The sequence below is a fragment of the Culicoides brevitarsis genome, chromosome 1 (genome assembly GCF_036172545.1).
Source record: "Culicoides brevitarsis isolate CSIRO-B50_1 chromosome 1, AGI_CSIRO_Cbre_v1, whole genome shotgun sequence".
Classification (NCBI taxonomy): domain Eukaryota; kingdom Metazoa; phylum Arthropoda; class Insecta; order Diptera; family Ceratopogonidae; genus Culicoides; species Culicoides brevitarsis.
In genome coordinates this window covers 6,521,857-6,546,611 of record NC_087085.1, presented here as the reverse complement: position 1 = coordinate 6,546,611, position 24,755 = coordinate 6,521,857, and the positions used below count along the sequence as shown (strand labels likewise).

The window sequence follows — 24,755 nt, the reverse complement described above, 5'->3', positions numbered from 1 at the left end:
CCAAGCCCATGAAAAAAAAAACGAAACCTTGACAATTCGTTTATGGGAAAACACGTAAAACTTTAATTGAATTCTTGTTTAATTAATTTTCTCTTTTGTCAATCGATTTCAACTGTTGCTAAAAAAAATAAGTTGATTATCAACAAAAGAAGAAAAGAGAAAAGTCTTGATTTTTTGTTTGTTTTTCAACATATCATCGATTCCCATTTGGAATCCTTTTTATTATCTGTTATGCGTCAGCTTCTTTTTTTTTGTTTTATGAGAAACTCAAACCAAAGAAGTTTTTCACACAAACCAAAGTTGAAGTAAAAATAAAGAAAAATCACATAACAGCTATTCAGGTTCACATATCAACTTCGTTTTACTTTGGCAAACAAGGAAAGAAATGGAGGGCTGAAAGGATATATCGCACACATGCATTTTTTGGGCAAAATGAGTTAAGAATGAGATAATATGCAGAAAGACGAGTACTTTCAGATATATTTAAAAAATTTCAATATTTGTTCGAAAATATGACCTTTGGGCGTAAAACGGGTCAGATTGATCCCTGAAGAGATAATGACCCCTCAGGAGTCAAGCTTAAGAGATCAATCTGACCCGTTTTTCGCCCATAGGTATATTTTCAAACAAATTTTGATTTTTTTTTAAATGTATCTAAGACCGCTCCAAATGAAAATCAAAAATAAAATCCGATGCCCCATTTTAAAAGTCAAAAATCCAATGGGGCAAAATAAAAAAAAATTAAAAAAAAATTTCATCAAAAAATTGATCGTTTTTTTTTTGTATTTTCATAATTTTACAAGACATTTGCAAAAAAATTTTCAATTATTTTAATTTTTGTTTTGAAAATCATATTTTAACTTGAATTTTCTTCCCTAAAAAATTTTTTTATAATCTTTTACTGATTTTTTTTTTAGTTTTTTTGACAGTTATTTTTTATGAAATTTTAATTTTTCAATTTTTAACTTAAAATCATCTAAAATCAATTTTTAATTTGAAAGTTTAAAAGTAGATTATTAAAAAACAACAAAAATGTTGATCAACGATCAAAAATTGCAAAAATTCTGTCGAAATGAAAATTTGTATGAAAATAAGGATTTTAAATTTTTTTTTTTTTATTTGCCCCCCCCCCCATTTTATTTTCAAAAATTTTGGACTTTATTTTTGATTTTCATTTGGAGCGGCCTAAAAGTCTTTTCGCATACTTTCTTATTCTTAACTCATTTAAGACAACAAAATGCGTATGTGCGATTTATCCCATCAGCCCTTCAAATCGACTTGCAAAGACATAAGGAAAGAAAATATGATGAAAAAATATATGCATGTCCTGATAAAATATAATTCATTGGAGGATATGGCAGGAAACAATGACTTTAGTGTGTCTCTGATGTTCAAACTTAACGATTGACTGAACATTGAGAAGTAGGTACTATGAGACGATATGACTTGTGTGAACGAGAAAGGCAACCATGTGAAAACTATATATGCGGAAGGCAAGAAAAATAATAATATTACATTATTAATAATGATATGATTTTTTGTACGAACGAACATGCAATCAAGAAAAACGAACTTTTTGATTTTTTTTTTGTGCCTTCTTGTAATTCAATTAGGAGACCCAAATAACTATTCGACGTTGATTTTCTTGAATAATTTTTTTTTTCGTGTTTTTCAAGTTTTGTTAAAATAATAAAAAAATCTAAATTTTATTAAATTTATGAGTTCCGTTGTTATTTTCCTACAAAATATTTATCTAAAGTTAAAAATTTCAGTGCCAAGGTCGCAGACAGGAAACTTGTAGCGAAATAAATTAAAATTTAATTTCAACGGCGAAAAAGTTAAAGTTTAATAAAACGCAAATAATAAACACGTTCAATGGTACCTACATTAGAATGAAAAAAAAAGAACGACTAAAGGATGATTGGTTCAAGCGATATAATGTTAAACAAATAAATTCAATCGATTGCGTGATGTTCATCTTTTTTCGTGTTTGCACTCAGGAATGGCAAAAAACGTGGCATGTTGGTCGATCACGTATTTCTAATAAACAGCATTTCCATCGAGAAAAAGGTTTTTAATATAACATAATAATATTATTATTACATATTGCATACAAAAACGTGAAAATTGAAAAAATATTTATTTATTGACTTAACTAGGTTAAAATATTTATTCAATATTGAATGACAGTAATTTCCATTCACAACACTTTCATTTGCCATTTTACTGAAATTCCATTTTCTGGGTACTTTAATAAATCTATATTTAAATTTAATCATAAATTCAACTCATTATGATAAAATTTGCAAAATATTTGTACATTTTTAATGCGATGCACGACAATAATGTCATTAAAACATTGGTTCGTTTGTTGAATCAACACACATGCAAGCCAGGACTACAATTAACAAAGGAAACTGTATCCAATTAAATTTGCATTAATGGATTTGTCATTTATTTGTTTTTCTCTATAATTAACGTAGGATCAACTAAAATTCATTATTTTTTGCTGTTCATAATTAGTATAAAGTTACTGTTTGTGAATTATAGTAAAGAAAATCAAATGTTAATGCATAAAATTGCATTTTGTTGTTTAAAATACAACTTTGTGAAAAAAGATAAATATTTACGTTTCTCACATTAAAGATAAATCTCTCGGCTTTTCCTATTCTGAAAAGAACGTTTGAGTAAATAAGCAACACGTTCAATATTTACATGATAAAAATTCAAGATTTATCCTTCAAAGATATTTTTCAAATAAAATATTCAGGAAAATAAGCTTATTGAAGCTTTCAACTGCTTTATAAATAAATATAAAGTGTCGTCACGAAACATTTCTTTGAGTTTAGTTTTTTTTAAAGTGCAATTCTTCCAGTTGCAATATTTTTATTTTTTTTTATAAATTCTCAACAAGAAAAGTAAAGAAAATTTCTCTATTTCCATTTTCGTCTCAAAATATCACTTTAAAAAAAAATCTAAAACTATAAAAAATTATTAAAATAAATTAATTTTTGTGTAACCATTGTTTGGTCACGTTTTGTTACGAAAATTTAAAATTAACCATGCAAATTATATTTTTCGCTTTAATTTCATCCCATATAACTGTTTGTCGCACTATACTTCATACTCTCATAAAAATCATAAAAAAATAGTGTGAAATCAATAAACTTTTAGATGAATTAGTTTTGTTTCAACTGTTGTCGTCGTCTGATTTATTTATTTTTTTTAGTATTAGGCCGCTCCAAATTTTTTTTTTGTACTTTTTGTCCCATAAACTTTTTTTCAAAATTTCAACTAAAAAATTTAAAAAAAAATTTAGGTCTATTTTCATAATTTTTCAAGAAATTTTTTATAAATTATTATTTTTTTTTTAAATTATTTTTAACTTTAGTATTGAAAATGATATTTTTACAAGAATTGTCTTTTTTTATTTTTTTTTTAATTTTGAAAACATAAGTTCAATGATTTTCGAAAAAAAAAATTTATAGAAGAAGATTTTTTTTTTGTAAAAATATCATTTTCAATACAAAAGTTAAACAAATTATTTTTGTTAAAAATTCTTAATTTGGTTATTTCTAAAAAATAGATTTAAAAACGGTTTTTTAATGAAGTTTTTAGCTTTTTTTATTTTGCCTTATTGGATTTTCGGCTTTTGAAATGGGGCATGGGACAAAAAGTTTTAGAAAAAGTTGGAGCGACCTTAAGTGAATTTTATCATTAGACGCCCCTTTTTCGACGAAAACAAATTTTCAAGTTCATTTCGTGATGAAATTTAAAATTTAAACATTATAATGACTTTGTTCCGACCAAATTATACCAAAACTTGTATTAAAATTAAACAGTTGAACGCACAAACTCACAACAAATGTTATAAATATTATTTTAGAGTTTTTTACACAAAGCAGACACTTTTTCGCTATCCACAGAGGAAGTATAGAACAAAAAACGATAATATTCCAAATAGGTAATATACGAAAACCGAACGTATGAATCACAAATATTTATAAATAATAATAATAAAAACATCATAATAATGTTTTTAAGTTTTTTTTTTGCTGATAAAGACAATCTGAACTGAGAGAGAGTGCATGGATCTGTAAAATACAAAATAATATTGAAACAGTGCGAAACTGACATCTAACCGGTAAAGTACCCAAATCAGAAAATGAGTTCGATTTAAATAGTTTGTGAATTCTATATAGCTATAAGTTGCAGAAAGAGAGAAAGTAAAATATGAGAGTCAAATTTCTTCGTTTATTATTGGCACTTTATATTCCAGTAACTGTGATTATTATTATCTTCTTTAAATACGAGTATGAATATTAGATTACTGTGAATAACGAGAGAGTAAATTAATTTTTTTTTTATTTATTTTTAGTACAAACAAAACTTTTGAAAGGGTTTTTAGAATAACAACAAAATCAAATGTTGATGAGTTTTCGAATCAAACATTAATGCCAAAAATGAATCAATCTCATAAGTTGTATTATTTTAAGAAAAAAGATCTCTTCACAAGTGTTGATATCACGCAATTAGCTCTCCTACCAAAAGAGGATCCTATAAGCGATCGTCTTGCCAATCAGCTGATGTACATGCCTCCAAATTATGAAAAATATTCAAGAAATTTGACAATTGATAATTATAAGAAAATTTATTTGGATAATGGACCTGATGCATTTTATGATGTTAAGTATGGTAAGTTTTTCCTTTTTAATTTTAATGATAATTTAAAAAAAAAAATTATAAAAATTAATTTTGTTTTTTAAATTAAAATTTTTAAATATTTTTGTTTTTAATTTTTTTTTTTTGTATTTTTTACCTCAACTTTTTCAATTTTTTTAATTTATAAATTAAAACTTAATGAATAAATAAAAATAAAAAAAAAAATTTTTTAATTAATTTAATTAATATTTAATTTAAAAAAAATTATTTTATTTTATTTATTTTTTATATTGAGATATTTTCAATTATATTCACTAAATTTTAATTTATAAACTTAAAAAAAATTTTTTTTTAATTTTTTCTTTGTTTTAGGTACGACTAACTTCAAAGATTGTCCCGTTTATACCTGTAACATTATCAAAAAAATTGCTGATGCTCATTTAGTCGTTTACAAACATCGAGATCCCCAAAAGAAAGTCAATCCAGATCAAATTCACATGGTTTACATTTTAGAAAGTCCTTATCATTACGGAAATCTTAATGGTCCCTTTGATTGGACTTCAACATATCGACGTGATAGTGACATTGTCGCTCCATACGGTCAATGGGAGTATTACGATCGACGTGTAACGCAACTTCCTCAACGAGAAAATTATGCTTCGGGCAAGACGAAAAAAGTTGCGTGGTTTGTTTCGAATTGTCACGCGCAAAACAATCGACTTGAGTATGCCAAAGAATTAAATAAAACCATTTCCGTTGATATTTATGGAGCTTGCGGCACCGAAGACTTGGATTGTCCTCGAAACGAAGAAGAAAAGTGTCTGCAAATGTTGGAAAAAGATTACAAATTCTACTTGGCTTTTGAAAATTCAAATTGTCGTGACTATGTAACGGAAAAAGTCTTTCTCAATTCGTTACAGCGAAACATTTTGCCGATCGTGATGGGTGCAAATGCCGAAGATTATCAGAAAATGTTGCCCGACAAATCTTTCATTCACGTGGATGACTTCGAAACAGCGGCACATTTGGGAGCTTATCTGAATTTGTTGGATCAGGATGACGCACTTTACAATTCGTATTTCAAATGGAAAGGAACTGGAGAGTTCATTGCAGCTGATTATTGGTGTCGCGTGTGTGCAATGATTCACATTCCAAACAAAGATAAGAGTAAATATAGTTTAAGCGACGTTAGTTTTAGAGAATGGTGGCAAGGAAAAGGAGTTTGTACGAGCAAGAGAAGAAAATCAAAGAAAAAGGCAAAAATTAAATTACAAAAGTGAAAATATTGCAATACAGTATACATCACTCGATATCAACAATTCATCGAAAAATAAATACCATGAGATTTTTTGATGGTTTTGTGTTAGTTAGGCCTAAAATAATCGAAAAACCCTAAATTTAAAATTCTAAAATGAGCTGAATTGTTTCTATAGATTTTCAGTGAGATCAGGTATGTCAAAGAGGTACTTTAATGTACCCAAATGCACTGAAAAATGTTTAAAATCTCAAAAGCTCGTTCCAGAATTTTGAATTTAGGTTTTTTCGACTTCTTTAAGCCAAACTAACACAAAACCATAAAAAAATGCCATTTATTTTTCGATGAAATGCTGATATCGGGTGATGTGTGTATTGAAGTTCGTCTCATACAAAAAAAATGAAGAAAATCAAATAAAAAAATCAAAGAAACATTGATTGAAATGAGAAATGACAAAGAATTTTCAAGACAACAAACAGCTGTCATATAATGTACATATTTGTTTTATCTAAAATATTTACAAATACGTCTCACCTTGACTCAAAAACTGTAAAACTTACAAAATTTACTGCCTTTTGTAACACTTGCTATTAAGAACTCGCTGTTAAAAGTACTTTTAGATCCAAAAAAGAGGCATCATGTTCTTAAAAAAAGTAAATTATGTTTCATATATCAAGTACAAAAATAAATTATTGATATTTATGATGATCCCATCGATAATGACTTTCATTTACGTTAGGTATAATTATCCATATCTCTTTAATCTAAACATCTATATTTTTTTTTTTAAATTAATTTTAGGTCATTATCCCAGCCAGAAATTCATAATTTGTATTATTTTAAGGAAAAACTTGATCTTTACATGGCAATGGATGTCACAAAGTTGCCTTTATTTCCTAAAGAAGATCCAACGAGTGATCGGGTAGTCAACCAGTTACTCTATGAACCGCCAAACTATGAAATTTATTCGAAAAATCCTTCAAAACAATATAAGCAAATAAGTTTTTATCGAGAAAGAGAACGATATTGGCCAGATTTATTCAATTATGGAACAGATAATTTTCTTAAATGCAAAGTTTTCACTTGTAACATATCAAAACTAACTTCAACTGCTGATTTGGTAATTTTTACGTACGATGAACCAACCGCTAAATCTCGAAATGATCAACTTCACATGTTTTTCACGATGGAAAGTCCCTTGCATGCTGTTCGTTTGAATGGACCATTCGATTGGATATCAACTTACAGACGTGACAGTGACATTGTTGCTGATTACGGAACATGGCAGTATTATGATCCCAATGTGCGACAACTTCCACAAACGACAAATTACGCCGCGGGAAAACGTAAAAAAGTTGCGTGGTTTGTCACAAATTGTCGTGCGCCAAACAACAGACTCGAAATCGCGTTGGAAATGCAAAAATACATTCAAGTTGACATTTATGGACCGTGTACGGATTCGAAGTTGTCATGTTCCCGAAGTCGGGAAAACGAATGTTTTGAAATGTTGGAAAAAGAGTACAAGTTCTATTTGGCTTTTGAAAACTCCAATTGTAGGGACTATATGACAGAAAAAGTCTATAAAAATGCCTTGAAGCACAAAGTTTTGCCGATTGTGATGGGAGCACGTCCTGAAGATTATCGAAAATATATGCCCGAGCATTCTTTTATTCACGTGGATGACTTTGAGACAGTTGAAGATCTTGCGAATTATTTAAATCTTCTTGATCGCGACGACAATCTTTACAACTCGTATTTCCAATGGAGAGGAACGGGCGAAATTATTGATAAGAGCTATTTTTGGTGTCGCGTATGTGCAATGTTACATAACCCAAACATGAATCGTGAGAAATTTGCACTGACAGGTACAAGTCTTAAAGAATATTGGCGTGGAGATGGAATTTGTACTCAAGATAATTGGAAACCGAAATGAATATCAACTTGAGACTCCAATTACTTGACAGTTTTTGCTATCCGGTTATCGAGTCGTAAAATTACGAGTACTAGAGTACCCGATTCCGAGTATTTCTGATTTCCGAGGATTTTTTTATTAATTTAAACGTGAATACAAGCCTGTAAAAATGACTTTGTGAAAATTTTGTGGATCATAATAATTTCCCAAAAGCATATCATAGTATCAAAAATGTGAAAAATAAAACTAAAAAGTCTTTAAAAAATTAAAAAAAAATTTTTTTGAAGATATAAAAGTTTGTTATATTTGGAGCTGGATAGCTCCATATTAAAACGTTATATTCGCAGTTTTCGTAAAACTCACAATATCTAAAATATTTACAAATACGTCTCACCTTGACTCAAAAACTGTAAAACTTGCAACAATTACTGCCTTTTGTAACACTTGCTCTTTAGAACTCGCTGTTAACAGTACTTTAAGATCCGGCACCATGTTCTTTAAAAAAGTAAATAATGCTTCATTTTTCAAGTACAAAAATAAATTATTGATAATTATGATGATCGCTTCGATATTGACTTTCATTTTCGTCAGGTATAGTTATAAATAACTTTAAAAACTTTAATATTAATTTTAGTTTTTTTTTAGGTAATTTATCACAGCCAAAAATTCATAATTTGTATGAAATTTGTAAAAAAAGGAAAGGAAAAATTTGTTAAAAAGGGAAAAATTGTTATAATAATGAAAAAATCATTCCCAAAAGCATGTCATATTATCAAAAATGTGAAAAAAAAGACTTAAAAGTCTTAAAAAAATTTTAAAGATATAAAAGTAGTAAATGAAACAAAAATTAAAGTTTAAAGTATGAACCATTGATAATCTTTACAAAAAAGACATCTTGGGTCGATTTTGCACATGAATTCTTGTTAAAACATTTAAAAATTGAAAATTTCTTTCAAGAAAAGTTTTTATTTCAATTAAAATTTTCATGAATTTTTCAATTTTTTTATTAAAAAAATTACTCGAGTACGTGAAAGAATACTTGAGTCTCTAATTTCAACCTTTTTTATAATGCAAAACAAAACAAAACTTTGTTATTATTTACATTAATTTTGACCTTTTTATGGAACTTTTAAAAATTCTTCATATAAAAGAGTCTAAATTGAGATTTTTTTGTTCAGTGAAATTAAAAAAAAAAATATCATGGATTTTAATATAAAAAATTTTGCAAATAGAACGATCATATTAAAATTAAAATTTAGCTCCATTGACAATAAACAGCTGTGTACATATTATGAACTGAAAACCAATACTCAAAACTTAAAAACTAAAAATATTTCTGCTTATTTCAACATTCGATACTTAAAACTCGTTATTGGAACATCAAAATTGAGATTTTCAGTACAATATATTTAATTTAGTGAAAATGAAAAAAATTTTTACAGATTTTAAAATCCAAATTTTTGTGTTTATTACGGTATTCTTTCTTTTAATTTTATATAGAATGCAACAAGAAAACGATAAAAGTGTTAAAGTTATTGAAACATTTGTGGATCAAAAGATAGAAGAATCAAAACCAGCAGAAAAACAAATAATAAGACGAAAACTGTACTTTTTCAAGGATAAAAGTGATCTTTATAAGGATATTGATCCGAATAATTTACCTTTACTGCCGAAAGAAGATCCAATTGGCGATCGTGTAGTAAATCAACTATTATATGCGCCTCCAGATTATGAAAATTATTCGAAAAATTTAAGCGTTGATAAATACAAACAGATTTATTATTACGACAAAATGTGGGGGGGATTTTTGCGATATGGTAAACTTATTTGAAATATTCACAAAATATTTTTTTTACCTTTTGTTTTACTTTAGGAACAGAAAAATTCAAATCGTGTCTTGTCTTTACATGTAATATTACGGACAACATTGAAAATGCAGATTTGGTTGTTTTTTTCAGAAGTAATGCTACTGCACGATCTCATCCAGATCAACTTCAAATGTTTTTCACGATGGAAAGTCCTTTACATTTTAATCGCTTTCCGAGGAATTCTTTTGATTTGACATCGACCTATAAACGAGATAGTGATATTGTTGCTGATTACAGTACGTGGCTTTATTATGACGATCGCATAAAAAAGCTTCCACAAACTACAAATTACGCCGAAGGAAAAACAAAAAAAGTAGCGTGGTTTGTCTCAAATTGCAATGCACACAATGATCGACTAAAATTTGCTTTGGAGCTCCAAAAGTACATTCAAGTTGACATTTATGGTCCGTGCGGCGGTTCTAAATTAAGTTGTCCTCGCAGTAAACAACAAGAATGCTTACAAATGCTGCGAAAAGACTACAAATTTTATCTTTCGTTTGAAAACTCAAATTGTCGTGATTATATTACGGAAAAAGCTTTTAGTACGGCGTTGAAGCATCAAGTTTTGCCAATTGTTATGGGAGCAAGACCCGAAGACTATCAACGATATATGCCGGAAAGGTCTTTTATTCATGTCGATGAATTTCAGTCGGTACAGAGTCTCGCAGCTTATCTGAATCTGTTGGATCAAGACGATGTCTTGTATAATTCGTACTTTGAATGGATCGGAACAGGGGAAATTCTTACGGATCAATTGATGTTTTGTCGTCTCTGTGGCATGTTACACAATCCTGATCTGGATCGAAGTAAATTTTCACTCAGTGATAAAAGTATTGTTGAATTTTGGAATGGAGAGGGGATATGCAATCGAGAAAATTGGAAACCAAAAAATATTTCAATAAAAAATTGAATTTTTTCTCATAATTTGCACAATTTCATATATTTTAATAGAAAAATTAAATTTTCTAAAGAAAACCACACAAGTTGTGCATTTTCACACAAGCAAATTCTACAATTTTTAATACAAGTTGGTCATTTATCACTTTCATTCGTCTCAAAGATGTTGACTACCGTATCACGGCGAACAACAAACTCACCAATCGCGCGTTTAAATTCACATGAAAACATTACTCTGCAGATTTGAGACGAATGAAAGTGATAAATTCGTATGTCTCGTGCTGCCTGTGTGATGCGAACGACTGGTAGTTGGTTTTAAAGTCATCATTTAAAATTGAAATGCAATCACACAAACCATATAAATGTCAAAATTTCGATATTTGTGGGTTTTTTAATTACATGTTGATGCAGAAAAAAGCACTAAACAAGTGTTGATCAACAAACAAAATAAAATTTTTGATTTTTGTTTAAATTGACAGTCTTCGTTTTGCTAACGAGTTAAGTCACATCTGAGAAATTATAAATGTTAGGCACACTCATATAATTTTTTGTACTTTTATTTTAGCTATCTTTAACTTTAAATTTGTATTTTAAATTCGCTTTATTTGAGTTATTTTTATAAAAACATATTTTTGTAAAATTTATGGAATATTGGAAATTGTTTTAAATCGATATCAAGCATCGAAAAAAATTTTTACTATTATTTTAAAAATTGTTGCAAATGTGTTGTTTTAGTTTATTTATCAATGGTTGTCAATATCAACAATGTTCTTTTGTCTATATTTATTTCAATATTTGCTTACAATGAAAACATTTTTTTTTTTAATATTTTCATTCATTTGACAACTGTTATTTCGAATGATATATTTAATTTTTTAATGGAATTTAAAATTTTATAATTGGGTTTTTCAACCATATTTGAGCCTTTTCGGAAAAGTTGTCAAGGTCCAAAATTAAGTGTTTCATTGTTTGGATTGTTCCGCAGTCACAATTTGGGTCGTCTGTTATTTTTTTCAAAGATAATTACATCTTCCATGATAACTTCTGACATGATTTACTTTTCACCCAAGATTCACAATTCAACTCAAATCCAGGAAGGTTTGGACCGCATATTAAATCTTTATTGATAATATCGCATTTTTCCCATTTTGTTAATCCATTTCGTTTTTGGGTTGAAGTTTTGTTTTTTTTTCAAATGCAGGTTTTCTTTTTCATCTTGTGTCAGGTAGATTTTTACGGAAATCATATAGAAGTGAATTTTTATTTCTTTCACATAATGCAATTGATACACTGTAATTAACTTTTTATCAATTTTTTTCTCATCAATTTCATTAAATCGTAATGTTACTCTTTCACTTTGAGCAAAAATTACTTTCATAATTAAAACTTTTTCATCTCTTTACTTAATTTTCGCTTCTTGAATTTTACTGCGTTTTTAGTATATTTTTGTTCAATGTGATTCACGAGTTTCCCTTTATTATTTATGAATTTTCCGTTTCAAATGTGGTCTTTTGTCGCACGTTGCACAAACCGAAATAAAATATCGGCATTGTCTGATAAACATTTTCATGTGCAAAGAAACTTCTTCTTTTCTTTTGTTTTTTGTTGATTTTGTGATTTGACATTTTCTTTTTGTTCGTAGCTTGTATAGACGATGAATCATGACAGTATGAGTTTTATACATGAAATTTTTTTTATCGAAGACAAATGATGACGACGAAGAGAATTGTAATACACTGAGGATTCAATTGAATTTAAATTGATGGTTGCTTATGCAATGAATTTTCTATGTTGTGTTTAGTCTGTTGGTTCTTTGGAACACAGCGAGGGTGAACAAGATTTTTTTTACTAAAAATGACTTTTTCTCAAGAAAAAAAAATATTTAGTACACTTGATGAGTCCTTGATGAGAATTAAAGAATTTTATTTCCATTTTTTTCGTTCATCTTCAAAAAGAAAATTAACTTAAACCATAAATAAATTTCTTGAATATCATTTAAACTTTTTTTTTGCTCCAAAAATGAAATAATGTAAATTGGAAAATAGAAAAGTACAAAGTAGCAACAAAATTTTCATATCTTTCTAATTTATTAAATAAATTTCAAACATTATAATTCAACAAAGAAATTCGAGAAGAAAAGTTTTTCTTTGTCTTCAGTATCATTAAGGAGACAAAAATAAGTATTTTAAAATAAATTACCTGGATTCTCTGGTTCTGTCGGAACACAAACACATCCATCAAATATAGGCCATGCCATATTGTTCTGTGCTTAAACGGAGTTGAATTGCGTAACACGGGAATAATTTTCACTCGAAAAAGTCACACAAATAATTTAAATTTCACACAAAAAGTCCCGAACTCTGTTTCTCTCGGAATAACAAATAAAACACTAAAAACTTAATTTACTTGAATACACAACCAAAGGCACATGTCACGATATGCATGCACACACGGTTTGTGTTTGTTCAACCAGTTTAATTGCTTATACCGCCGTTGCTTTTGTTGTCGATGTGTCGCCCATCTGTACGAAAAGGTTTTAATTAAAGCTGGAGATGATTTTAAATGAAATTCAAACTATACAAAACAATTGTTTTTGGCTTTGTTTGCGAGCTTAATTGAATGTTTTTCGAGACACAACTCTTGCCTCATAGCAGTAAAGTGTTCTGTTACTCTCTTCGTCGTAACTGAAGTGTCGTTTTATTATTGTGCGGTAATTGCCTTTGATTGAGATTCTATTTTCCGTCGTAGATTTTTTTAAAAATTGTTTAAGAGGATGATCTATCATTTCGTTCCGAAGCAATGTTGCAATTGTTTGAAATTTGTATCAAAAAAAAAAAAAACAAAATTATCAATAATGAAATTATTATTGGCTGACAAATTTTTTTTCTATATTTTATGCATGTAATTTTTTTATATATTTTTTCAAACTTTTTTAAAAAAAATTCGATTTGAAATAGTTTCAAATTTTCTTAAACAACAAGTCATTTTTTAACTTTTCATCGAATTGAAAAGTAAAATTTTTAGTTTCAATTTTTAATTTTTTAGCAGTTTTGAGTTATAAAATGATTAAAAATGATAAATTAGAGCCCTTCTGACAAATTTTTATCCATTTGGAGCAAGATTTGACAAAAATTGCTTTGACACAGTTTTTGACATAGTTTTTGACACAGTTTTGCTCTTGATTTAGTTTTCAAATCAAAACTGTGTCAAAGAAAAAATTTTTTTTCAGTTTCAATTTTTTGGCAGTTTTGAGTTATAAAATGATTAAAAATGATAAATTAGAGCCCTCTGACAAATTTTTATCCATTTGGAGCAAGATTTGACAAAAATTGCTTTGACACAGTTTTTGACATAGTTTTTGACACAGTTTTGCTCTTGATTTAGTTTTCAAATCAAAACTGTGTCAAAGAAAAAATTTTTTTTCAGTTTCAATTTTTTGGCAGTTTTGAGTTATAAAATGATTAAAAATGATAAATTAGAGCCCTCTGACAAATTTTTATCCATTTGGAGCAAGATTTGACAAAAATTGCTTTGACACAGTTTTTGACATAGTTTTTGACACAGTTTTGCTCTTGATTTAGTTTTCAAATCAAAACTGTGTCAAAGAAAAAAAATTTTTAGATTTTCAATTTTTTGGCAGTTTTGAGTTATAAAATGATTAAAAATGATAAATTAGAGCCCTCTGACAAATTTTTATCCATTTGGAGCAAGATTTGACAAAAATTGCTTTGACATAGTTTTTGACACAGTTTTGCTCTTGATTTAGTTTTCAAATCAAAACTGTGTCAAAGAAAAAATTTTTTTTCAGTTTCAATTTTTTGGCAGTTTTGAGTTATAAAATGATTAAAAATGATAAATTAGAGCCCTTTTACAAATTTTTATCCATTTGGAGCAAGATTTGACAAAAATTGCTTTGACACAGTTTTGCTCTTGATTTAGTTTTCAAATCAAAACTGTGTCAAAGAAAAAATTTTTTTTCAGTTTCAATTTTTTGGCAGTTTTGAGTTATAAAATGATTAAAAATGATAAATTAGAGCCCTCTGACAAATTTTTATCCATTTGGAGCAAGATTTGACAAAAATTGCTTTGACACAGTTTTTGACATTTGGGTTTTATGTTTTTGACACAGTTTTGCTCTTGATTTAGTTTTCAAATCAAAACTGTGTCAAAGAAAAAATTTTTTTTCAGTTTCAATTTTTTGGCAGTTTTGAGTTATAAAATGATTAAAAATGATAAATTAGAGCCCTCTGACAAATTTTTATCCATTTGGAGCAAGATTTGACAAAAATTGCTTTGACACAGTTTTTGACATAGTTTTTGACACAGTTTTGCTCTTGATTTAGTTTTCAAATCAAAACTGTGTCAAAGAAAAAATTTTTTTTTCAGTTTCAATTTTTTGGCAGTTTTGAGTTATAAAATGATTAAAAATGATAAATTAGAGCCCTCTGTTAAATTTTTATCCATTTGGAGCAAGATTTGACAAAAATTGCTTTGACACAGTTTTTGACATAGTTTTTGACACAGTTTTGCTCTTGAAGCAAGATTTGACAAAAATTTTTGACACAGTTTTTGACATAGTTTTTGACACAGTTTTGCTCTTGATTTAGTTTTCAAAACAAAACTATGTCAAAGGAAAATAATTTTTTCAGTTTCAATTTTTTGGCAGTTTTGAGTTTAAAAATGATAAATTAGAGACCTCTGACAAATTTTTATCCATTTGGAATAAAAGTAAAATTTTTTCAGTTTCAATTTTTTGGCAGTTTTGAGTTATAAAATGATTAAAAATGATAAATTAGAGCCCTCTGATAAATTTTTATCCATTTGGAGCAATATTTGACAAAAATGGCTTTGACACATTGACTGATAGAACATTTGGGTTTTATGCAATTTGCAAGTTTTGTGAATGTAAAAATAATCTTTATTTTAATAATTTTAATGGATTGCTTTTACATTCATATGGAAAAAAAATAACAAACACATGATTTATCTTTGAATGTGTTTTTCATTAATTTGGAGTAAATAGCTTCATGAAGTATAAACTTTGCAGCTATTGCACTAAAAATTTAGTTAGTATGAAAATTAATGAGAACAAGGATGCATTTCTATGGTAATTTTCATCATTAATACGTAGAATATCGATCGAAAGGCTAACAACAACTTTTATTAACATACAATAATATTGTCCTCTTTTAATATTCATTTCACTCAATGTGCATCATTTTAATATGTTGTTGATTTTCCTGTCCTATTTTCCTGCACAACAAAAAAATTTTCATTCAACCGATAGATACAGGGAGACTGCAATTTATTATTATCATCATATACGGAAATGTGTGCACTTTTGACCTTTTGGCATTTCTATGCAATATGCAATACACGTGTCGAACCGAAAATAAATGAAAAGCTCTTATCAAATTCATCGTAGAGAATGCAAGAACTACCGACCTAATAAAACAGCACAACACGAACATTAATTATGGTTATGTTTCTCTATGAAATTATTTTAGTTATATGCCAGAAAATACTAATTAAATCCGGTTTTAGAACGCAAAGTTCATCTACGACGAACGCACATTTGCTTGCATATTTATTTTAGTTTCCCATTGTGAACGTTTAACGTCTGAGGAGATTGTGACACATGAGACACATTTTCTAGTTTTAATTTAAATTTATTACGAAACTCTTTCCATGATTTGTATCTTTTGTCTTGTTGTTTATCCTTTGGAAGAGAAAAAATAATCATTTAGAAAAAAATTAAATATGACTGACAAACATAATTTAATGTGATGAAATTATTCACTATTTTACTTAAACTTTTTCATTTTAATACAATTTCCAACACAAATTTAATGAGAGAAGTTATTTTTGCGTGAAAAGCACGAAAATGTTAAAATCATTTTCAGTAATTATAAAATATTTATTTTTCCTTAATTTAAACTTTTTCATCTTAATTTATTTATATGAGACACTCTTTCATTAGCTTTTGATACTGTCAACTGTATTTATCAAGTTGTGTCGAGTTCATACTTGCATAAAATTGATTCTGCATCATTAAACGAGATAATTGAAATAATTAATTTATGTTACCAAAAACTTTATCTTTTGCTCGATCGAATTAAAAGTCATCGAATAAATGTAAATCAGATTCAACTATTGATGAAATCTCAAACGTTAAATTTTTGTTTGAAACAAAAAATAAAGAAAATTATTTAAACGTGAAAAAATCTTTTGAAGGAAGATGCGGGAAATGTGAAATAAAACGAAAAAAATTAAAATACTTAAATTTTTCAAATTATTTTGATTTTTTATTAATAATTCTAAAACGAATAAAAAAAACAAGAAAAAAAATAAAAATTAAAAAAAAATTAAATTAAGTAAAATGATTTAAAAATTTGAGAACAATTGAAAAAAAATTTTAAAAATTTCCCAAAATTTTTTTTTCAAAAACTTTTTTTATTTTTTTATATTTTTTTTTATTTAAATTTTTTTTTTAATTTTTTTTTCAATTTTTGAAATTTTTAAATAAAAAAACTTAAAAAATTGAAGAATTTTTATTTCTTTCGACTAATTTCACATTTCCCGCATCTTCAAGACACGTGAAAATTTAGTTGTAAATCAGAAATAAATATCTCAAACTAACTTGTCAATAACAATTTTCTTACTCGACATACAATTTCGTGACTTGAATTTGTTTTTAAATTTTTAAGCTTTTTAAGCGAATTTTCACTTTTTTCTGGTTCAGTTTTTTACAAACATTTTTTGTAGACATTTATTTGACGTGAAAAACTTTAAAAAAAAGTAATAAAACTTTATTTCATGCTGTTCTTAAAAGAAATAAATTTAATTAAACGTAAATTTTTTTCCATCTCTTAATGAAAAAAAATAAGACAGAAGACAAGTTTCTTGCATGAAACGAAAAAAAAGTAGAAGGAAAAAATAAGATAATGATAAACTGCAACAACATTGTAGAATATTTGTTTGCCTTGTTCTCAGCTTTTAATTTTTTTATACTACATTGTAGAGATATTCCAGAGAAAAGTTTCTCATATATCTCCTACAATCAAGAAAAAAAGGTTTTAAAGATGATAAAAAGTCTTTACTTTAAAACTGAAAATACCCAAGATCTTACGTGACTTTATTATTGTTTGAAACTTTTCTTGAGAAAATTGAAAGGATATAATCGCTAATATAAATAACACCTGATAGAAAAAATTCTAATCAATTCAACGAGTGTTTCTGTAAAATGTAAGAGATTACGTCGAAAAGTGTCTTTTAAATCCTTTGTACAAAAATATTTTCAAATTAACGGTAACAACAAATACTCTCGAGTAAATGCCGAGATAAGAGTTTGCCTTAATAAGCAATGTAAATACAATTCACTTACACATATATAGGCGGAAAAGTGCACATATGCTTCAAAAACTGACCACAATGACATTACTATCATTTTAAAACAGTGCACTTGAAATTTGTAATGTGCAGCTTTTATGTGCTGAGTGAACTTCAATGGTAGGCTTCAATAGAAATAAATAACGGACAGTGCATTCCGTACATTTGTCACAAGTTTGTTTACACTTGTCAGAACATTAAAAACAGTTTTATTGCTTTCTTCATGATAAAACTCATCCAATATGAGAAATTTCTCAAATTATCATGACATTTGTTTTACACATCAATTCGGAAGAGAAAATTAAAATTAATGAATTTTTTTGTAATTTTATTTATTTTCTTTTTTTTTCTGAAAAACGGAGGAAAATTTATTTATATTTTTTTTAATTTAAATTAATATTAAAATAAATATTTATTTTTAATTAATTAATTAAAATATTTTTTTATTTATTTATTTATTTAATTTTTATTATTTTTTTATTTAACTTATTTGAATTTTAGTTGAATTTTACAACTCCTTTACTAATTCAAAAACTTTTGGAATAATTCCTAAGATGGTGAATTTAAAGTTATAAACCAAAAATTTAAAGTTATTTCTTTTATTTTATGACTCAATTCGGGTCAACTTGGAATTTTCACATCCTTTATTTTTTGTATGTCTACCAACAAAAACAAAGCAAGACAACATTAAACTCATTCGTTTCTACAATTTTTATCCGATATTTGGCATTTAGCCAAACTTAGCATAACTTTGATACTTTTGACCAAATAAGCGACAGTAGACACAAAAAAATGTACAAAAATTGCTTTTGTACAGTAAAATGCAGTTCAAAAGGATTTAACTTGTATAAAATGCATTTTTCTGCTCAATTATGTTTTTTCAGTCAAAAATAATAAAAAAAATAATTATGTTATATAAAACGTAAAACAAAATAAAGTTAACTCGAGTAGAAAAAAAATTAAAAAAAAATACATATTAAAAAAATATCTAATTTAAATATTTTTTAAAAAATATTTATAAAAAATATATTAAAAAAATAAATTTAAAAAATATATTAAAAAAATAAATTTAAAAAAAATATAAAAAAAATAAATAAAAAACATTAAAAATAGATGAAAAACACTATTAACAAAATTTTTATTTAAAAACGAAATAAAAATCATAAAATAAAAAAAAACTTTAAAAAACGCACTAAAAAGGATAAAATAAGTGCCTTTTGTTAACCGAATCCTTTTGAAAACTAATATTAATTAGTTTAATTAATTAATTTAAAACAAGAAAAAAAACCTAAATATCCTCAAAATGAAAAACTTCTATTCACATCATCCATGACATAAACATGAACTGAAACGATAAGAAAGCAAAATAAACGAATTGAAGTTGCTTCGAAAATATATAAAACTTTTCACATAGAAACAGAGGATAAAACTACACATTCATTCAATGACACGTACTTGAGTTATAGTTATCTTTTGCCACGCTTGTCACAAAATAAGGGTTAAAAGTTCATTTACCATACAACAAGATATTATCATTTAATCCATGAAATGAATGGTCACACTTGTCAAATTTAAAATATTTTCTTTTCACGTTGCTATCTTTTTGCAGTTTCATGCATTATTTATAAATGTAAAGTAAATTTATTCTACATCGAGAGAATAAGTTTTAAACTTTAAAGTTTTCTTTAAACAAATGTTTGAATTTTGAAATAAGGTAAAAAAGTTTTTTTTTCTTCAGTAGATATTCCTTTAAATTCACAAGATAAAACAATGTTGTACTTACCTATGGGAGACGGAGAATCGAGAAAAGTATCCGTTACTGATGGTTCATCGCGTTCAGCCAAATTGTCTTCAGACTTGATAACCGTAAATCGGGTGACATCGGAGCCGTTTCGTTTCATTTTACAAAATTTTATTCACAATTTTAATCCATTAAATAGGAAATAAATCAATATTTTGATTAAAAAGGTTTAATTCATTTATGAATACAGATTAGATAAGTAACCACAATTTATTTGTTATTTTTCGATTATTTTTATATTAGGGTTATATAAGTTATTTATTGTATAAAATTTTTTTTAGGTGATTGCACTTTGTTTAATTTTTTTTTTTTATTTTTTAACTTTTTATATTTTTACAATTTTCACTTCAATCCTTAAACTTCTCTTATCGTCATCTAATCATCTGAAAGATATAGAATAATACAAAAACATTACTAAAGTCAAGGTTAAGCACTTGAACGATAAGTTTATAAAGTTGTGAAAACTTTTTCGATAAAAAGAAATAAATTACAAGCAAATTGACAAGTTCACTCAGAGACAAAACACTTCACACTATTTGTCATATTTTTTCTTCCATGAACGTTGGCTGGAATTCTTATCAAAAAATTTTATTAGCGACGTTTATCGTTATTTAAAATCCATTTGAGAATTGATAAGAGGTAAACGAATATACACTTTTTACCGTGTAATATTAAATTTCAGTACAATTTGTTCGGTATATTGCAAGAATTTATTTCACGTGAACAAATATCAGATTGAATTGTTAGAATAAGATTTTGAAAATTTAAAAAAAATCGAACAACCAACATTTAATAATTTTTTACAAAATTATTTTTTTTTCAATCTGATATAAAAAATTTTTTTTTTTTACTTGATAAGTAGGATAATTGCCGGATAAAAAAATATTATTATAAATTATTATTAATATAAACTGTTATTAAAAATTATTATTATTAAAATTTTGTAAAAAAAAATATTAAATTTTGGTATTTCGATTTTTTTTAAATTGCCAAAATCTTATTCTAAAAATTTAATCTGATTTGTTGTTTATTTTTCGCTCTGTTAAATTTCTCATCAATAGCTGCATTGTTATAAATTCAAGACGAATATAAATAAGCAATATATGCAATAAATAATATATATATGTAGAACCCAATGAACCTTATCACAAAACATGTAACGTGTTTGTTGACAAATGTTAGACAAACATGATAAATTTTGTTAGTTAACTACTACTTATATTAAACGCACATAAGGAGACACACATTTATGTAATTATTAATTAATTATCTGTGATGCATGTTTGTGCAAGTGACGTTTCGCTACATAAAAGCTGTTCAATTTGCATACAAAATTACCCATATTTCACTCTTTTGTTCAAAATTGTTGTTTACGATTTCCTTTGAAAAGGTAATAAAGTACACCTTTTTTCATTGCTTTTGGTTCTTCAATGTTTATGGGTCAAGTATAAATTTTCTTTTATTTCCGTGTGATATGGTTAGTCTATAAATCATTGTGCAAAACCCCAACAATGTCTTTTATAATCCTCAATAACGTAACATAATGTCCATAAAAACAACATATATACAAATGTATACAAAATATCTAAAGGTTCAAGGTAAGCATTTTCTGGTTCATGTATTTATTTAACAAAATCGATAAAAATTTCCCTGTAGCGTTTCAATAAAGTGAAAATCAATAAAACGTAGCAATATATATTTTTTATATACAAATCATATACAAATGATTATAAAAGCGTGTCTTTATAAACCATGATACTAATCAAATAATATAAGGGACTCGTTAAACAAATTGAACACAAATACATTTTTATTGAGATTTTGTCACTATATGAGCTTTATTTGAATTTTAAAATATAAAAAAATATTATAATTATATTATGTATGTTATATTATTATATTAAATATTATCATATATAATATATATAATAATAATATATCAATAGTATATAATAATATATATTATGTGGCGAACAAAATAAATTTTTTCTGTAATATATCATATAATATAATATACATATAATACAGAAAAAAAATAATTTTGTCCGCCATAGTATATTCATATATATTTTTAATATATAATATATAACAATAATATATCGAATATAATAAATATTAATATAATAAATAATTATATATTCGATATATTATATATTTTAAATAAATATGAATAGAAATTATTCTGAGAAAACCAAAAATTATTAAATAATAATTTAAATAAGAAATTGGCATAAAATTGAATTACAATCATTTGCAATACACGACAACAACATTCTCTAATCCAATTCGAGCATTGTATAAATAATGGAGAGATTGTCTGAAGTCTAGACTCTAGACGAATATTGTTATCTTGACACAAAAACTTTGATTATTATTACTAATGTATATTTTGTAACAGCAGAAGAAAAGGTTTAAATTTATTTTTGTTCGAAAATAGTTTTAGACGATAATAGAGTAATAACATTTTCACATTACTTTGGCTGACTTATCTTCTCTATCTTCTATGATGGTTGTTTTTATGACGCAAAATAACAAATATTTTCTTCATAATTTTCTTTTTTATTATCACAATCGCAGTAAAAGTCGGTTTTATGACAATTTTTCTCATCACAATGAAATAATATCAAAAAATTTTTTCAATGTTTTTGTATTGAAAAACATCATTTATGAGGTCAAGGTCATTATTTGAATTAACTTTTGTTGATCTTTTACCGCGTTATTGTCTTTTTGTGTCGTATGTTTGCTCTAAACACCGTTTTTCAACTAAACTCTGCTTTTCAAATGAATTTTCTTCATACATTGAAATTTTTTAGTTCAATCGTGTACAAATATACAACATCAATTGCCAAGTTTTAATGGAGAGACCGCTTTTCTCGTACATGTTCGTTCACTGTTTATTTCTATTAGAATTAAATAAAATATTTATTACATTAAACTAACAAAACATATACAGCAAGCTCAGTAGAGAAGAAAAAATGATACATGTTCGACGTTTATTTTTGTATACGAGAGTTAAAAATTTCCGCAAAATTGTTATTTTTAGTAAGTTTTCTGTACCGCACTCGAGCATTGCGTCACATTTCAAGGTCACGGTTAATTTTCTTCATTTTAATGATCGGCAATGACCAATATATGTTTTTGCTTGGTACTTAATTCATATAATTGGTGAAGAGTGACGAGTTGTTTAAATTAATGATTTTTAATGAGCATTCCAAAAAATGCATTTTGCATGCAGATCTCAAACTTTTATTGATACATCAATTTAAATATAGTAACATAAATGATAGTTTTGTGTATTTTTTAAGTGTTTTGTATACAAATGAAATATGCATAAATAAATAATAATTTGAACAGCAGTAAAACATTGCAATTGAAAATCAATTTATGAGAGCAAATTTGTTATTTTTGGCAAAAATTCCATTTGAAAATGACCTGAACAAAAATCTACTTTCAATATGTTTTTAATTCACAAATATGAAAATAAAAAATTTCTATAAAATATTTTTAATAAATAAATAAAAAAAAAATTAGGTACAAAAAAATATATTAAAAAAAAAAGATAAAAAAAATGTATTTTGTTGAAGTTTTTAACTTCTTAAACAAATTATTATAGAAAAAAAGTAAAAAAAAAAAAAAAAATGTTTTATTTAAGATGATAAATTTTTTTAGATGTTTTTTTATTTCAAAAAAACATTTTTTATATTTTTGTTGTTTATTTTTTTAATATTTGTTTTTTTTTTTTTAACTATAAAAAAATCTTATTTTTTAAATTTTTAGAATTTTGGGTGAAATTTTTTTGACCAAATTTTTTTTGCTAACATTGTGCGCTGACTCGAGTAGATAATTTTTCTCCATGAAACATATGCTCGGAGACGCATCGTTCTCGAGTTATAAGGTCACTGTCAGATTTTGTAGGGCAAAAACAATAAAAGTTTTATAAAAATTCTGAGTAAATCAGTTTAATGAAAAAAAAAAATTAAAAAATATTAAATGTTATTCAATTTCTTTTTTAAATATAATCCGGATGACACTTTGTAGTATAATTATTATTAATGCTCTGATGATATAACGCTTAAACTGACATGACACTTCAACGTGATTTTAAACAAAGAATATATATTTTACCTTACAAGCAAAAATAATGCAATTTGCTTTCTTTTCACTTCCCAAAGAAAAGTAGAGAAAAATTGTATAAAATAAACGAGCAACGTTTAAAATCTAATAATAGAGTACAATGAAGGAGCAAATACCGACAAGGATATTTTTCAACGTTTTTATTCACCTTTATTTGCTTCGTTTATTTATTTTTTTTTCATAATCAACATTTATTTTGCTCTCCAATTACTGAAATGCCAAAGAAATGATCATTATTATTATTTTTCACTTTTTATCCCTTTTTTACTGTTATTATTATTTTATTTCTCTTATTTTTACGTTCTGGATGAAAATTATTTTCTCCATTATTCTTCACACAACGTCTTTATTGCATTAGACATTTAATAGTGAGACAGTAAATTGTAAAGTAAACTGTTTATTTTGTGTTTCATTGTTGTTTTTGCACACACCCTTATTGTTTTAAATTCAATATTTTTCTTTTGACCTGGCAGGTACTCAACGATTAAAACACGAAGAAAGGTAAAGTACACAAGTGCACTGAACGCGTCTAGATTAAACTCAACAAAGCTTGAATTTAATGACGCAATGACGCCAACCGACGAATCTATTCATTTATTATTGAAAGTATGGACTGGAAAGTTGATGGCAACCCCTTCTTGACCATTGTCTCGTGTACGCTCCCTGTTTAGTATTTTACATTTTATTATGTTGTTTATTTTTTTTTTTTTGTTACTCTTGTCTTCAAACTTCAACGTCACACGCTCGTCGTTGTATTGCTGCCGAAACTTGCAAGAACGACAAATATCCTCTTGTGAGCTCAATTAACGTGAGTATACAGTAACGTAATGTATTCGA

At 26.4% G+C, this 24,755-nt stretch overlaps 4 protein-coding genes across 9 annotated transcripts in view; 3 read left to right on the top strand and 1 right to left on the bottom strand.

Annotated features, from left to right (window-relative positions):
- The window catches only part of LOC134827474 (solute carrier family 12 member 4), a 118,705-nt gene extending 96,317 nt beyond the window's left edge, over positions 1-22,388 (bottom strand). For 4 of the 5 annotated variants that reach the window (XM_063840137.1, XM_063840136.1, XM_063840139.1 and 1 more), the window contains exons 1-2: positions 22,260-22,388; positions 19,767-20,167 (exon numbers count right to left, since the gene is read on the bottom strand). In XM_063840137.1, coding sequence (XP_063696207.1) covers positions 19,767-19,884 — 118 coding nt within the window. In that variant the 5' untranslated portion in view covers positions 19,885-20,167; positions 22,260-22,388. Of the gene's footprint in view, positions 1-12,793; positions 12,867-19,766; positions 20,168-22,259 lie in introns of those variants that run through there. The other variant, XM_063840142.1, reaches the window with a different exon arrangement.
- LOC134827030 (glycoprotein 3-alpha-L-fucosyltransferase A-like) lies at positions 4,155-6,549 on the top strand. Of its 2 annotated transcripts, XM_063839558.1 has the most exons (4): positions 4,155-4,313; positions 4,379-4,695; positions 5,035-5,957; positions 6,298-6,549. In XM_063839558.1, the coding sequence occupies exons 1-3, from the start codon at positions 4,234-4,236 to the stop codon at positions 5,940-5,942; spliced, it is 1,305 nt and encodes a 434-aa protein (XP_063695628.1). In that variant the 5' UTR covers positions 4,155-4,233; the 3' UTR covers positions 5,943-5,957; positions 6,298-6,549. The 2 variants fall into 2 exon arrangements, with proteins under 2 accessions (XP_063695628.1, XP_063695627.1); XM_063839557.1 differs by having other exon boundaries at positions 5,035-6,549.
- LOC134827941 (glycoprotein 3-alpha-L-fucosyltransferase A-like) lies at positions 6,637-8,070 on the top strand. The gene is made up of 2 exons (XM_063840850.1): positions 6,637-6,656; positions 6,719-8,070. Exons 1-2 carry the CDS (start codon positions 6,637-6,639, stop codon positions 7,848-7,850), a joined length of 1,152 nt encoding a protein of 383 aa, XP_063696920.1. The 3' UTR covers positions 7,851-8,070.
- LOC134827937 (glycoprotein 3-alpha-L-fucosyltransferase A-like) lies at positions 9,331-10,719 on the top strand. Its single transcript, XM_063840845.1, has 3 exons — positions 9,331-9,646; positions 9,703-10,580; positions 10,663-10,719. The coding sequence occupies exons 1-3, from the start codon at positions 9,331-9,333 to the stop codon at positions 10,717-10,719; spliced, it is 1,251 nt and encodes a 416-aa protein (XP_063696915.1).
- Positions 22,389-24,755: the final 2,367 nt, after the last annotated feature.

Coding starts and splice junctions, on each gene's coding strand:
- LOC134827941 (XM_063840850.1), top strand. CDS start 6,637: ATGACTTTCATTTACGTTAG. Junction 6,657..6,718: donor ATGACTTTCATTTACGTTAG/GTATAATTATCC, acceptor AATTAATTTTAG/GTCATTATCCCAGCCAGAAA.
- LOC134827030 (XM_063839558.1), top strand. CDS start 4,234: ATGAGAGTCAAATTTCTTCGTTTATTATTGGCACTTTATATTCCAGTA. Junction 4,314..4,378: donor ATTATCTTCTTTAAATACGA/GTATGAATATTA, acceptor ATTTATTTTTAG/TACAAACAAAACTTTTGAAA. Junction 4,696..5,034: donor ATTTTATGATGTTAAGTATG/GTAAGTTTTTCC, acceptor TCTTTGTTTTAG/GTACGACTAACTTCAAAGAT.
- LOC134827937 (XM_063840845.1), top strand. CDS start 9,331: ATGCAACAAGAAAACGATAAAAGTGTTAAAGTTATTGAAACATTTGTG. Junction 9,647..9,702: donor GGGGGGATTTTTGCGATATG/GTAAACTTATTT, acceptor GTTTTACTTTAG/GAACAGAAAAATTCAAATCG. Junction 10,581..10,662: donor GCAATCGAGAAAATTGGAAA/CCAAAAAATATT, acceptor AAATTAAATTTT/CTAAAGAAAACCACACAAGT.